The 15,148-nt window shown below is 40.6% G+C and overlaps 2 protein-coding genes across 2 annotated transcripts; one reads left to right on the top strand and one right to left on the bottom strand.

Moving 5' to 3' along the window:
• Positions 1 to 350: 350 nt before the first annotated feature.
• Positions 351 to 3,980, top strand: LOC147522490 (uncharacterized). Its single transcript, XM_086593792.1, has 6 exons — positions 351 to 829; positions 907 to 1,065; positions 1,469 to 1,548; positions 1,632 to 1,893; positions 2,118 to 2,330; positions 3,331 to 3,980. Exons 1-6 carry the CDS (start codon positions 785 to 787, stop codon positions 3,655 to 3,657), a joined length of 1,086 nt encoding a protein of 361 aa, XP_086449918.1. The 5' UTR covers positions 351 to 784; the 3' UTR covers positions 3,658 to 3,980.
• A 5,928-nt stretch (positions 3,981 to 9,908) lies between these two features.
• LOC147522489 (uncharacterized) lies at positions 9,909 to 10,280 on the bottom strand. The gene has a single exon (XM_086567878.1). It carries the CDS (start codon positions 10,278 to 10,280, stop codon positions 9,909 to 9,911), a length of 372 nt encoding a protein of 123 aa, XP_086424004.1.
• Positions 10,281 to 15,148: the final 4,868 nt, after the last annotated feature.

Raw genomic sequence — 15,148 nt, 5'->3', positions numbered from 1 at the left:
AAATAGTAGTGGGACCTTTATTTTTTTCCCGATAATATTAGTAATGGACCTAGGTAGAAGCGTGGAGTTAACAAAGTCACAATAGTCGGCCGTACAAGTTAATTTCAAAATTCTATTTCTCAATCCTCCGGACATTCTTTTTCTAGGGGCACACGGAATTAATCCATTCTTGTTTTGTCGACAAGTATGCAAACTGAGCTACACAAATAGCGCACTGCAGACAAGAATGGGCATGGCTTTGTTCAACTTTAATATGTGATAGTGTGATACTAATGTGAATCTACACTAAATTCATCCATTATATTTGGTTAAGTAAGACATACTGTCAAGCTCATTAATTACCTTAATTAAAAACCTAAAGTTCAACAGAGGAGATAAAGATTTGCAGTTAATACAAAGCTAATGGAGTAGCCCCCTTTACAATTTACATAGTCATTGGTTAACCCACCACTTGGTCTAGATAATCCAGAATCAACATGTCTGGTACGTTAATACTGGGAAATCGGTCTTTCAAGATCCATAGGTACTTCTCAATTGTGTGGAATAAAAACAGTGGGGCTAATTGAAAAAGGGGGAGGGGGTGGTTTCTAAATTATTAATAAAAGGGGAGCTGGTTATAATTTCAGTGAGGGAGGTGTTTCTCAATTAGATAAATAGAGAGATTAAAATTTGCCTATTCGATCATATAGTGTAGAGAAGAGATGGGTTTTTGGTTTCTTGAATATTGATTTTTCTCTCTCTGGGGCTATCGTTTAACTAATTTAAGGAAACAAAAAGGTGGGCAATGCTTTCCGGAGTAAAATTCATTCCACGGGATCAACTTACCACTGTAAGTATACTAAATCCGCTTTACAAAATTTTAATTACTGCTTTAGACTTTAATGAATGCCTATTTTGTTTTTGAAGGATATCAATTCTTCATCGAAAGGAAGGAATAAAGCTGATAGTGGCAATGATAATAGCAGAAAAAATATCGATAACTTTGATGGTGTTGAGAAAGCACTAAGAAGGAAAACAATGGGTTTAGAGTGGATGTTAATTCCAGAGGGAACTCAAGTCGAAGAGGTAATAATAAAGTCTTAACTTCTGTGAAATTTGTATGAATATATGTGCTTTATTTGTTGTCTAACGTCTAGCTGCCCCGCATTAACCTTCTTTAATATAAGTTGTGAATGTATAGCATTGCATGACATTGCAGTGTATATGCGTTCGTGGTGCTGAAGTTTGCACCACTTATGGCATTGTGTAGAGTGACTAGAGTCCCCAATGGAGCAATGGGTGGCTCGTTGACACTTGTCAAATTTATAATTTTTTTCTTATGCCCTGAGCTTTGTCTGTGTAAGTCCAGGCTCTATAATGAAAGGATCTATTTTTGGTTTGTTTTAAGATTTTAACTCTCTCTCTAGATGGAGCCTTTGAAGTTACCACATAGTCATATACTAATGGGAAACTCTTATGTTTATCATAGAAACAAGCAGAGTTCGATAAGATAAAGCAAGATAGTGTGTCTAACATTGCTAACGACGAGGCTAAGGGAACTGCAAGCAAGTATGTTTATTATCCCACTGGTGTCATGTAATATTTTGTTCAATATCTTGGTTTTGCATGAGAATTTGTTATTTGTTGTGAAGATATGCAGCAACAGGTGATGAATATGATTTTGATTATGGCACTAGTAGAAAGAGAAATCGGACAACCGGAGGCCCTGAGCTACTAGAAAATAAGAGTAACACCAATAAACACATCTTGACGCAGCAAATGCGCTGCCAATTTTGCTTTGAGAACCCAACAAGGCCAAGGCATCTTGTTGTTGCTATATCAAATTGTACATATTTAATGTTACCACAATGGCAACCTGTTGTGCAAGGACATTGTTGCATTTTACCGTTGCAGGTAAATTGTGTTAGAACCTCATTCTCCTCCCTTTTTCTCTTAACTTCAATGTTTTTGTAGGCGGAGACAAAAATAAGCTATGTTATGATAGGAGATTATTTTTCTTTTGGTCGTTAAACTTGTCATTGAAAGAGAGAGAGAGAGATTATGGTTGATCTTTTTAGTTCATTCTAAAGTTTTGTTATATTATATTGTGTCCTCACAAAGGGCTTGTCTTTATTCAGCATGAGTCAGGTACGAGGAACGTAGACAACAGTGTGTGGAATGAAATACGTAATTTTAAGAAGTGCCTTATCAAGATGTTCACAAAGCAGAAGAAGGAAGTAGTTTTCTTGGAAACTGTTATAGGATTGTCACAGCAGCACCGCCATTGTTTAGTAGAATGTGTTCCACTGCCACGAGATCTTGCTAGTGAGGCACCTTTGTATTTTAAGAAGGTCAGCTGTACATGATTTGATTTTTTGTGTGTGTGTTTGTTACTTCCGTCTCACCTTGTGTCTTTTTTTTTCACAAATAGTTCATCTCATGGTTAAAATTTACTTTTCACATTAATCGAAAAAACTAAATAATGAACAGCAAGATACAAATCAATTGGCTAGAGATTCTCCTTTAAAAAAAAATTCTTTATATGAGGCCTTCTATATTCGTTTTGATAAAGTTAAAATTAAAAAAAAGGAAGATAACTATGCCCTACAGAGATACTTTTGGATCTGTGTTGTTTTTCGCGTTTAGGGAGCATAAAGTTGAAGGAGAATGGGTATTATAATGTAGGGTCAATTACTCGATTCTAATCTGTTTTAGCATGTTGTCTGTCCAAGTTAGTTTGGTGTGTTCTTTTCACTTTTGGATACCAATGACTTTGGCCTCTATTTGGTGCTTGACTATCAGGTGTTTTAGATCAGATATTACCTGTTTTTTACAGTTAGTAACTCACGTTTTGACGGCAAATTGATGAGCTCCTTCAAGAATGGAGTGTTTCCTCGACAATGATCATCAACTTCCTGTCATATATCCACCCTAATAACATTAGGACAAAATGGCGAGTTCATACATGAGTATCAGTCTTGACCTTGGCAGATTCTGCACATTGTGTTCAGTGTTCTGCAAGCAAAATGATTTTTTCATATTTGTAATATTTAGGTCCTATCCCATGTTTATTTACAAGTACTGCTTCTTGCCTAGCTACTTTAGACCATCCACTTTATGACTAATAGAATTGTGGTTAGTATGTTAGTCAGTATCTTGGATTATCATTACTAGTGAAGATAACGTGTTAGCAACTTTGACTGTTGGGCTAAATATTGAAGGTTGCGTTGTTGTCTTCTCATACCATTAGACGAACATATCCATCAAAATTGTCTACATACACTTCCGTTTTCTTTCGTATCATCATATTTTCTAGTGATGTTCTAGTGCTTATAGTATTTCTTGTATCAGGCAATTGATGAAGCAGAAGAAGAATGGAGCCAGCACAATGCAAAAAAGCTTATTGACACAAGTGTGAAAGGATTGCATGGTTCAATTCCCAAGGACTTTCCATATTTCCATGTTGAGTTTGGTCTGCATAAGGGTTTTGTTCATGTCATCGATGATGAGAACCAGTTTAAGAGTAGTTTCGGTCTCAACGTTATTAGAGGTATGTTACAGTTGCCTCAAGAAGACAACCGACTTCGAAAGCACGAATCATTTGAAGCACAAAGGAAGAGAGTCTTGAGTTTTGCGCAGGAGTGGGAGCCCTTTGATTGGACGAAGGAGCTCGACTAAAGTGGCAAGTGTAACACTGTTAGAAATCTTTGATAGGCCACATTTGACTAGAGCTCTTGGTTTTGTTGTTCAAGTTGGCTGTAAGTTCCAACAAATTTGCAGGAGCCTGATTCTACATCGTGCCAGGCTCAATTTTGGCGAAGAAATGTATAGAATATTAGAATTTCCATGTCCTGCCTTCCCACTCCCCTCTTCGTGGAGTATATGCCTATATTGACAGCAGCCGTAGGATACTTGGTTTTAATCGTTTCATTCTGCAGGAAAACTGTAAGATGCATGTAGCCGTTACTATTTTCAATACAAAATTATCTCGTGTTCATTTTCATACAGACAACCCCCCTCCCATTTTTCTTGTTTCATTTTGTTATTTCTTACTGACTTTTATAATTCTGTTTTCTATCGGGGTATGTACTTTCTTTCATTTGCCGTAGACTTAGATATGCCTCAGATCCGTCTCAAACCTATATATCAGCCTAGTATGAGCGGCTTGAGCGCCATCTCAAGCCTATTTAGTTCAAACTAGCCTTCGCACGTGGGGAGGGTCTCTCTCTTTTTTTTTCCTCTGATGATATGGGCCAACAAAAAAAATCAAACAAAAAAAATACTTAGCACATGGTTCCAACGTAGGTGGGTCTCTCTCTCTTGCCATTTTTTCTGGTGGGGGCGTGGGGCCAAAAAAAAACACACACAAACAAAAACAGAACACAAAAAGGCATGGGCTACCCCCGGAGGATATCCCATCTCAATTAGTAGAGTACACCATAATTAACATGTACATTTAAATTGGACCAGCCTTTTTTCTACCTCTAAATATCTTTGAAAAAATATTCAAACAAATTATTCAATGCCTTTAAAAAAGACTATTTAGTCATTTCAAAATTTATTACCATTTATACCCTTAAAATTACATAGTACCTTAAGGACGCATGTGTAAATTCAAGTCGGAAATCAATAACACGCCACTATTCAATTGTTCGCGACTTAGACCTCAGATTAATTGCCAAACTATTACCATTTATATCGAAATTAAATGTAAAGGGAAACCAGCCGTCTCTCTCTTCTTCTTCTTCTGTTCTTCTTTCTTCTTATGCGCCCATTTCTCTCTCCCACGTCTCCTGCTCCTTTTAAAAAATCTAAAACTGAAAACCAAAAAACAAAAAAAACATATATCCCTGATTGTCTCCTTCCTGACTTTGGATTGATCGTATTCCTCTCTTCTCGCCTACTCAAGAACCAAAAGAAACCCACCCACCCCCCCCCTAAGTCCCACAAAATTAAAAGCGACGTGCACTTGCTATTGAAGATATCATTTTCTTCAGACATAATTATTGGAGAAAGAGAGTTTAGAAAGAGATATGTAATTTCTCATATGAGTTTTTTTTTGTTGATCTTTGAGTTTATTATTTTCTTGCTCTTGAGGTAAATGTTGTTTATTTTTGGTTTATTTAGAATGAGGTTTTGAGTTTTGTTGTTTTGTTGTTTTCATTGTGGAAATGTTTGAAATTATCTCTGTATAGATCAGTTCAATTTGCTACTTCAAATTTGCAAATGTCTATTAGTATGATTAGAACTTTGTGTGATTCATTGGTTCACGAACAGTCATATTCCTGTTTGAAAATAGTTACAAGAGTGAATATTGATTATGTTGTTTTAAATGATATTGAATGAAGTAGCAGATTAGCCACCGAAAAATAATCGCGACAAATTTTGCTCCCCAACTTGCGTCTCTCTATATCCCTCTCCTAGAGGACCCATATTCATGGCCTCATTAGGTCGTAACATTTACATGACATGGATGATGACCATACAAGGGAGAGGAGTAATAGAAACCTGTCTACAAACAAAGAATAGCAATTGGCTTCACTGAAGAAGTAAAGATAATTCAGACTATATCAGGCTCACTGGCTTCAACTTGAGCTCTTTTGGTTTCCAGTGCTTTCTGCATGGCATAGTAGCATCTTCAAATATCAACGTGCAAATAAAAATTATGTTAGTAGTTGAGATTAGTTCTCTCCAAGTTCCTCACCAGTTGGCATTTTACATAAGCAGAAATGATGAAACTGAAACTATAGGAATATAATACTATTTCATCATTACCTCCAAGGGAGATGATCAAGGAACATACATGGTGAAACAATGATATTCTTGAAGTTCTCTCTATTTGCTATATAGGATCTATAATTATGCTCCCTCTCATTAATACTCCAGCTTTTCCATAAAGGAAGAAAGCTCTTTTTTGCTGCTACAATATATGAATAACAAGGCCGGAATATACATCTCGGAGGATCTCCGGTTGATGCTTATTTGGGTTGGGAGGCGTTGCCTAGGACACCAGGCGCTAGATTCTCACATGGACAGGCAACATCATCTGTACCAAAGAATGGAGTGAAACTACTTTGTGCGTAGTTAAATCCATCAAAACTCTCTCTTGAAGCATTCAGTTGTTCTATAGAGTCAGCTGTTTCCAGAGAATAGATCGCTTGATCCTTTTCGCAGCTCGCTGCAGAAGGCCTTTTCATAAGAACCTTTTGTTTCTCAAGTTACTTGAGATTCTTTGGTAGCAATTCTCAGCCCTTATTACACATCAAGGTTTATGATGAATACTTAATTATGCATATTCATAATGTAACAAATCACATAAGCAAATAGGAAAAATTAACCTGTGATAACATGCTTACAGTGCTTTCTCCTGTGCATACGATATTTATCGTCTTCAATTAGCATTGTGTCACGCCCCGAGACCCAACACACATCCCGAGGACGTGGAATGAATCTCGAGGCAGACACCTATCCCGATTCTACCGAAATTTCGGCAGAGTTTCCTTTGTTTGATCGACGTTCAGAACCCTAAAACTCCGTCATAACTTTGTATAAACCCTGGACATCTTATAATTCCCTTCCAACAACCATACATACATCCAACAACCATATATACTACACTTAACTCTAACTACTACAGGGATATGACGATATAACTACAAAACAAGGAGAACATTTGCCAAAACACGATTATTACATCAAAATGACCTAGCTCTCTATATATACACAAAAAGAAACTAGTCTCTTTCTATACAACCAAAGGAAAAGAGCTAGGCTCATTATATCTGACAAAAAAGAATAACCTAGGTCATCTATATATCCAAATATAACCTTGACTCTGCCTGCCAAGCATAAGGGAATCCTCCCAAATCACCATACCCGCCATCACTAGGGTTAGGGAAACCCTCCTCCAAGAATGGCTCGCCCGAAATGTTAAGTAGGATGAGCAAACAACTATGCCCAAGAGAAACGACATAGCCAATAAATAGACTACTTATAGAAAACATTTAAAACATGCGGGGTTCTATAATAGTATTCAAATATTGTGATTATGTATATATATACATCACTAACTAGCGTAAATCATCTCGACATGCTTCATTGATATTCAAAATAGAGTTTTCACAATCATCATACAACTATTGTGGTCACGTGATCCTATTAGAATGGTGAGGGTAACGACCGGGTAATGATCCCACAGCAATCTCGGTTCAAGATTTCCCAAAGGTGTGAACCATGCACCGTTGTTTTCCCCGATTTTACCGGCAGGAGTCTGAAATGCCGTTGTTTGTGTTCGCAGACACACAAAATCCCCAAAGCTTTTAGGGCTCGGTGGGCCCCGTGGACCACTAATTCCCCATACGGGCCGCCACCTAACTTACGGTGGTCAACCGTTCGACGATCGCAGACCGGGGATCGACACACATCCGTGAGTGGACTAAACTCTCACCGGCGCCTAAAACCTCATCGAGGTAACATGTAACCCCACTCAAGCTAATCACCATACAAATATGACACTACAAGCATGGTTATCTAGAAAAGTAGAAAAGGAATTCCCGGACTACATCCAGTGATGCATCCCTTTAAAGGTGGCCCACCACCGAAAAGGTGTACACCACAGGTTGAATCCTAGAGCTTAACCGCCGCCTCCTGAAATGCGACAACAGTTCCTTCTTTATAGAATTCACAGTTCCTTTTCTAAATCCCTCGCGGATAAACATAGTAATATCTATATATATATATACTCAGATACCGATTGTTTTCAAATACTCTAGTTACATATCTAGTTTTTCTTTTAAAACTGTTGATTATATAGGTGTGAGTTCCCGGATTTCCAAATCGAAGTAGAACAACCTATGACTCCCCAAACGGACCGGTCATAATAAATAACAACCGATGATTCCCAAACGGGCTAATCATCGTAAATAACACAACCATTCCGGAAAAATCAAGAACCTCGCGACCTAATTCCAAACAACCGGAAATCCTTTCCCATTACAAAATCCATCTCTCGTCTCCCATCGAGACAAGAGACGCGAACCTTTCCCCCAAAACCAGTTTTTTTTCACTTTTAACAAAGAAAACAATCCCTGCTACCTCGATTTTATGAGAAAACCCATTTCACGAAAAGCTATCTATATATATAGTTTATAGCGAGAAAATACAATGCAAAACATGAATATCCTATATACATGCATGGTTGATACACAACTATCTATTTCCTAGTTAAACAATTCAAATCATGCATGAAAATAAGCGGGGCTATATATTGGTATGTAGGTTCCTACCTTAGCAAGCTCCGTTCTCCTCAAGCCCACTTTAACGTAATCAAGCTCGCTTTAACCAATCCCCTCAGTATTTACTCCTACACATCATATATATATATCGTCGACCATTAGAAGTTATCGAACTAACGAGAATTTTATATAACGTAAGTCGAGAAGAATCTCGACACTACTTAATTTGGTTTCGGTAATTTTTTTTATCTAACTACCATAATCAGAGCTACAGCCATTTCGGCATCATTATATTCGGACGGTCTCTACGGGCTATTTCGAGCCACTGCAGGCCCACACATCGACGTCAATCCTATCACATCTCAATTCAAATTCCCAATTTCGACTACAACCAACTCGACACCTCTCAATCAACATTAATTCTATTAATAAAATCGGTGGGTGTTCCTTATCCCTCGGTCATTACTCAATCAACTCTTATACAGTTATAAATCGACATAAATTCATTGAAATTGTAATGAATAACCAAATTCTTACCCAGTCAGCAATAAAAATCGTTCCTAGCTTGCTGCTCCACCAAAATCGCAGCTCTCCTTCTCCAAACCGAGCTACTGCCGACATTAACCAACCAATTCCCATTATTATTATCATTTTTCTTTCCAATACCACTAATGAACTCGAAATCGAGTTTATACTATCGATTTGTAAGAGAAATTCACTAACCTTTCGCGAAAACCCGACGACTCCAAGAATTTTTCGCTCCACCATCGTTTCCCTCCACTTTAACTCCTCCAAACCGCCATCACGACCTTCAACACCCCAACACAATCAAATTCAGCATTACAATCTCAAGAAATCGAAATTAAAGCTAACTATTTATTTGAAACCGATTCAAACTCACCTTCGCGAAATACGCCAATTCAAACGTTTTTGAATCCCCACACTTGCTTTGGGTGTTGTTAGGGATTAGTTGTTGTTCAATTTTGGGTTGAATCGGTTGGAGAGGAATACATTAACCGGCCTTGATTTGGCCGAGATGCTCAATTTTTAAGAGATTTGAATTTCTCTCATTTGGGTTTAGTGTCTATAGGTTTGGGTGTGAAGAATTTATGGTTGGATCGATGTGAATGGAGAGGATTTTGGTTTCTCTCTCCTAGGTTTTGAAATTGCGAAAATTGGGGAAGAAGAGGTTGGTTTCGCGATTTTGGGTTTGCTGATTTTCGATTTTTCGGTTTCGCGATTTCGTGGGTTCAATTTGGGCCGATATATTTGGGCCCAAGCCCAATATATCCGAATTAGCCTTAACGCCCTACTTAGACTCCTAACCACTAACGAAATTGACGTCGCGTCGTAATTATTTTTCGGCCCATCCCGCTAAATTTAGTCTTCTATATTCTATCTCACCGCAGGCTATACAATAACCCACCCCTGCGTGTAAGCTGTTAACTCGTGCCAGCTTCGACGCAGAAAACCGCTAACCGGCATTTTGTCAAATTTTCGCCTATGGTCGCTACCTAACGGACTTATGAGTCGGAGTCAAGTTTGGTAAGTTACGCACTTTGAAATATAAACCCCGACGACCAAATTATATAACAACCCGGATTTGATATGAAATTTACAAAAATACCCTTAATAATAATTCAGGACTTTACATCCTACCCTCCTTAAAAGAAAATTTCGGCCCTCGAAATTAAATCATACCTTAGTTCTCGAACAATTTCGATATTGTTGCCTCATATCGGCTTCTTTCTCCCATGTTGCTTCCTCCACGTTGTGATTTCTCCATAAGACCTTTACCAATGGAATGACCTTGGACCTCAATCTCTTCTCTCTCGCATCTAGGATCTGAACTCGCCCTTCCGGATAGGTAATGTCTTCTTCCAACTCCAACGATTCCAAATCGACAACATGTAGTGGATCCGGCTCATACTTGCGTAGCATCGAGATATGGAACACGTTATGAACACGTGATAACCTTTCTGGTAGCTCGAGCTTATAAGCTAGCTCAGAGATCTTCTGAATAATCAGGAATGGTCCCACATATCTAGGTGCAAGTTTCCCTTTCATCCCGAATCTCTGAATTCCCTTCTTCGGAGATACTTTCAGAAATACCCTGTCGCCTTCATAAAATTCCAAGGGACGTCTACGCCTATCCGTGATAGCTTTTTTCGACGACTACGGGCTGTGAGCAACCGATTCAGATCACTCTAATCTTCTCGGTGGTGTCACTAACCATCTCTCGCCCCAACATAATACTATCTCCGGGTTTCAGTCCAACAGAGAGGTGTCTCGCAAGGTCCGCCATACAACGCTTTCAACGGAGCCATACCAATACTAGATTGGTAGCTGTTGTTGTAAAGCAAACTCAGCCAATGCCAAATGAGTCTTCCAACTACCCCCAAAATCAAGCACGCAAGCCCAAGCATATCCTCTATGATTTGATGACTCTTTCCGATTGCCCATCGGTTCATGGATGAAATGTCAGTCTTGAATTTCAGTTTGGTCCCCAATTCCCTTTGAAGACTTCTCCAAAATGAACCGTAAATTGAGTACCTCTATCTGAAATTATAGAGAGTGGTGCCCCATGCAACCTCAAGACATCGACACATGTAGATCCTACTTAGCTTTTCAGCAGAGTAAGTAGTCTTAACAGTATGAAATGGGGCAGACTTGGTGGGGCCTATCAACAATGACCCATATAGAATCCATTCCCTCGGTGGTCCCTGTAGAACCCGGATACAAAGTCCATGGTTATATTCTCCCACTTCCATTCCGAATCTCCAGAGGTTTAAGAAGACCGAGGGTGGTCTATGGTGTTCGCTTTCACTGTTGGCATGTGGCACACTTCTTCACATATTCCGCGAATGTGTCGCTTCATTCCCGCCACCAAAACCGACGACGTAGATCTCTCAGACATTTTGGTACCACCAGATGAATGGTATACTTCGATCTATGTGCCTCCTTCAAGATACTATTCCGCAAAGAGTGATCAAAAGGTACCCAAATTTCTTCCTCGAATCGATGCTTCCATCTCCTCCGGATTTTTCCCAATCAACATCCTCAAAGATTATTCACATATCCTGGTACCTAGGTCCATCCCTCGAGGTATTCTCGAAAGCATTCACAATCTCTTGAACCAAGGTGTTTTCTGTCACACCGTCATCCGTGCTAAATAACAACATTTCGAGGATCTCCACTTCCATTTCCCCCGTGATTTCAAAACCATAAGAAGCAGCCAGACTCCAAAGAATTGCCACTTCTTCATCATCATCCGAGCACGACATGTTCTCGCTTCCTACTCAATGCATCGGAACTACATTTGCTTTTACCGGATGGTATTGAATGTGAAGGTATAGTCCTCCATGTACTCAACCCATCTCCCTGCCTCATATTCAAATCTTTTCTCATGAGAACAAGTACTTGAGACTCTTGTGATCCGAGAATATCTCAAACTTCTCACCATACACATAATGCCTCCATATCTTTAGAGCATGAATGATCGCCGCTTAACTCCAAGTCATGAGTAGGATAATTCTTCTCATGGGCATTCAATTGTCTAGGACGATACGCCATCACTTGGCCTTCTTGCATTAAGACACATCCTAACCCGGTGTTAGAGGCATCGAAGATAAATCACATAGCTCTTTTCTCGGATCCGAATAGTCAAAACCGGCGCTGTTACCAATCGCCTTTTTAGCTCTTGAAAGCTTTTTCGCATGCCTCCGCCCATTCAAACTTCACATCCTTTCAGGTCAATCTAGTTAAGGACGACGCTATGCTAGAGAATCCTTCTACAAAACGACGGTAATACCCCCGCCAATCCCAAGAAACTCCTCGATTTCCGCCACGACGCCGGTCTCGCCAATTATTCATTTGCTTCTATCTTTGAACGATCAACTTTGATTCCATTCTCCGATACAACATGCCCTAAGAACCTCATTTCATTCAACTGTAACTCACACTTCTTTGAACTTGGCATAAAGTCGATGATCAACTAATGTTTGGAAGACAATCCTCAAGTGTTCCTTGTGTTCAGCCCTAGTCTTGGAATAAATCAAGATGTCATCTATGAATACGATAACAAATTGATCTAAGTATTTCCACATCACTCGGTGCATGAGATCCATAAATGCAGCTGGAGCATTTGTCAATCCAAATGGTAACACCAAAAACTCAAAATGCCCTAGCCGTTAATGCGGAAAGTCGTTTCTTCAGATATCTTCTTCTCGAATTCTCATCTGATGGTAGCCTGTTCTGAGATCTATCTTCGAGAAATACTTGGCACCCCTTAACTGATCAAACAGGTCATTAATCCTAGGCAACGGATATTTGTTCTTGATAGTCACATTATTCAGCTTCCGATAATCCACACATAACCGAAATGACCCATCCTTCTTCTTCACAAATAACACCGGTGTTCCCTAAGGTGATCGACTTTCCCTTATAAACCCCAATCTTTTCAATTCATCTAATTGGGACTTGAGTTCTCTCATTTCGAGAGGAGCCATTCGATAAGGAATCATCGAAATAGGCGACGTTCCCGGCATTAGATCTATTACAAAATCTATCTCACGCCAGTGGAGGCAATCCCGCAATGCATCCGGGAACACCGGGCCAAGAAACTCACTAACTACAGAACAAGCTCGAAGATTCAACTTCGCCCTTGGAGACTAAGACCAGCTAACAATCCAGATCTATCATACTTGAAATCAGACTTGGCCTTCACCACTGAGATACCGTGATTTCTAATCCCTCAAACACAACCTCAGGTCCCAAGACTCTAAAAGCCGCCACTGTTTTGGCAAAACAATCTACATGGGCATGATACTTCCCTAACAAATCCATCCCCACGATGACATCGAAATCTTTTAGGTCCATCACCGTTAGATCGACTATCATCTCCCTATCACCTATCTTTATCACACAATGGTGACAAACTTCAAAGAACATAGTTTTCTTTCCTAGAGGAGTAGATAGAATAAGCTTCCTCCCGTATTAACTACATCCAAACCAAGAATCTCCACCATATTTTTAGCAATGAATGAATGAGTAGCACCCCAGATCAAACAAAACATGCACCTTATGAGTAAACAAACATATCATACCTTCCACCACTTGATCGGTAAAGACCGATATCTGCCCCCATAGCATTATATACCGCGGGTTTCCTCTTGACCGATGCAGGATCCACAACTTCTTCCTCCGCACTAGATAATACACCTTGGCTCGCGGGTCTCGCTCCACCCCTCGAAGTGGACTTGGGACAAAACCGCTTTGATATGCCCACTTCACCAAGAACCATAGCAAACCACACTCTCTCCCCGACCGTGGTACTCGGGTATTACAGATTGCAATCTAGCTCTCACACCGGAGGCCTCAAATTCTGTGACCGGTGCTCGTCCGAGAAGGAGCAGTACCCCCGGTGGCCTCTCGCGGATCCACTCCATCGGTCTCGAACCGGTAGACTCGTCTTTGGGCCTAACCACATTCAAACCCCTCGCGGTAATACTGGTGCCTCCCGTGGTGCCTGCTGAATGACTGGCCTATACACATCCGTTGTGACCTCGAACCACTACCCCGTAAACCCCGCTTCTTTCCCGTGATCCCCGCTTACCCCGAGATGCCGATCGCCTTACCCTTCCAACCTCTTGCCTCTCAGAGCAATAACTGATCATCAACTCTTTCAATTCCTTGAGCTCTTCTCACAGCCCAAAGATAAGTATCGATCCAAGGACCGACATCTTGCTCGCAGATATACGGTTTCAAACCACAATGAATTTCCGAGCCTTAGCTTTTTTCGTGGAAATCATCTCCTTCCCATATCGCGGAAAGAACGGTGAATCTCTTCATATCGTCCCCACGGTCATGTTTCCTTGTTCTAACTTGAGGAATTCCATTCGCTTCTTATCTCTCCAGCCTCGGTGACATACCTCAAAAGGAAGAGTTCCTCAAACTTAGCCCAACTCATAGGAAACGTCTCCACATCCTTAACACCGATCCACCAGTGTTTGGCTTCACCTCTAAGCATGAAGGCACCAAAGTAACCCGCTCGCATCAAGACACATCATGGAGTCCAAAGATACTAGACATGTCTAACAACCAGCCTTCTTGCCTACTTTTAACCTCGAAGACCCCACAAATTCGTGGACGAATCCGATGAAATTTGCCGCCAGAAAACCCCGATTGACTTTGCACCGGTGGCTGAACTCCTCAACCCTCACCGCGGTCGGGGATGCTACCTCCGTGTTACACTGTGTGGAATAACGATGGATGTCGAAGAGTTTGGGGCTCGTTCCGACTAGCCCTCAAACTTTCGATCTCAGCTCTCATCTCATTTTGTGCTTGAGCCATTTGATTCATCATAGAGAGGAGCCTATCCATTCGGTCCTCCCGACCACGATCCGTAGCATCATCACCACTGGTACTTTCGGGATCCATGGTGACTATTCTGCACATACACAAAGAGCCAACTCAGTGTATGATACATTAGAGAGAATTTCTCAAAATTATGCAAGAGCATAGGTAGAGCCCCCTCTATGAATTCACATGCATAGAATGAGCGTGGAGTAGAATTTCAAGAGGATGAGCGCCAGTGTCCTTCGAGGTAAGGCTTGGCAAAGCGCAGTCGCTACCGCACCTCGAAATGAAAATTCACTCCGACCTAATGGTGTCCGATTCGTCAAATTCCTCCGACACGTGTCCACACTCTCGACATTGCTAAACTAGTATTAACGCTTAACGTACTAACTAACGGGGGTATGTATCTAGGGTTTATCGGGTTCCGATGAAACTTTAGAAACGCGTCGCGACCGAGTCCCCCACTACAGCTCCCAGACGGATCTAATAGTGGACGCTCTGATACCACGTTTTCTGTCACGCCCCGAGACCCAACACACATCCCGAGGACGTGGAATGAATCTCGAGGCAGACACCTA

The sequence above is a fragment of the Coptis chinensis genome, chromosome 1 (genome assembly GCF_015680905.1).
Source record: "Coptis chinensis isolate HL-2020 chromosome 1, ASM1568090v1, whole genome shotgun sequence".
Taxonomy (NCBI): domain Eukaryota; kingdom Viridiplantae; phylum Streptophyta; class Magnoliopsida; order Ranunculales; family Ranunculaceae; genus Coptis; species Coptis chinensis.
This window is presented reverse-complemented; position numbering and strand designations above follow the sequence as displayed.

Coding starts and splice junctions, on each gene's coding strand:
- LOC147522490 (XM_086593792.1), top strand. CDS start 785: ATGCTTTCCGGAGTAAAATTCATTCCACGGGATCAACTTACCACT. Junction 1,894..2,117: donor GTTGCATTTTACCGTTGCAG/GTAAATTGTGTT, acceptor GTCTTTATTCAG/CATGAGTCAGGTACGAGGAA. Junction 2,331..3,330: donor CACCTTTGTATTTTAAGAAG/GTCAGCTGTACA, acceptor TTCTTGTATCAG/GCAATTGATGAAGCAGAAGA.
- LOC147522489 (XM_086567878.1), bottom strand. CDS start 10,280: ATGAAAGGGAAACTTGCACCTAGATATGTGGGACCATTCCTGATTATT.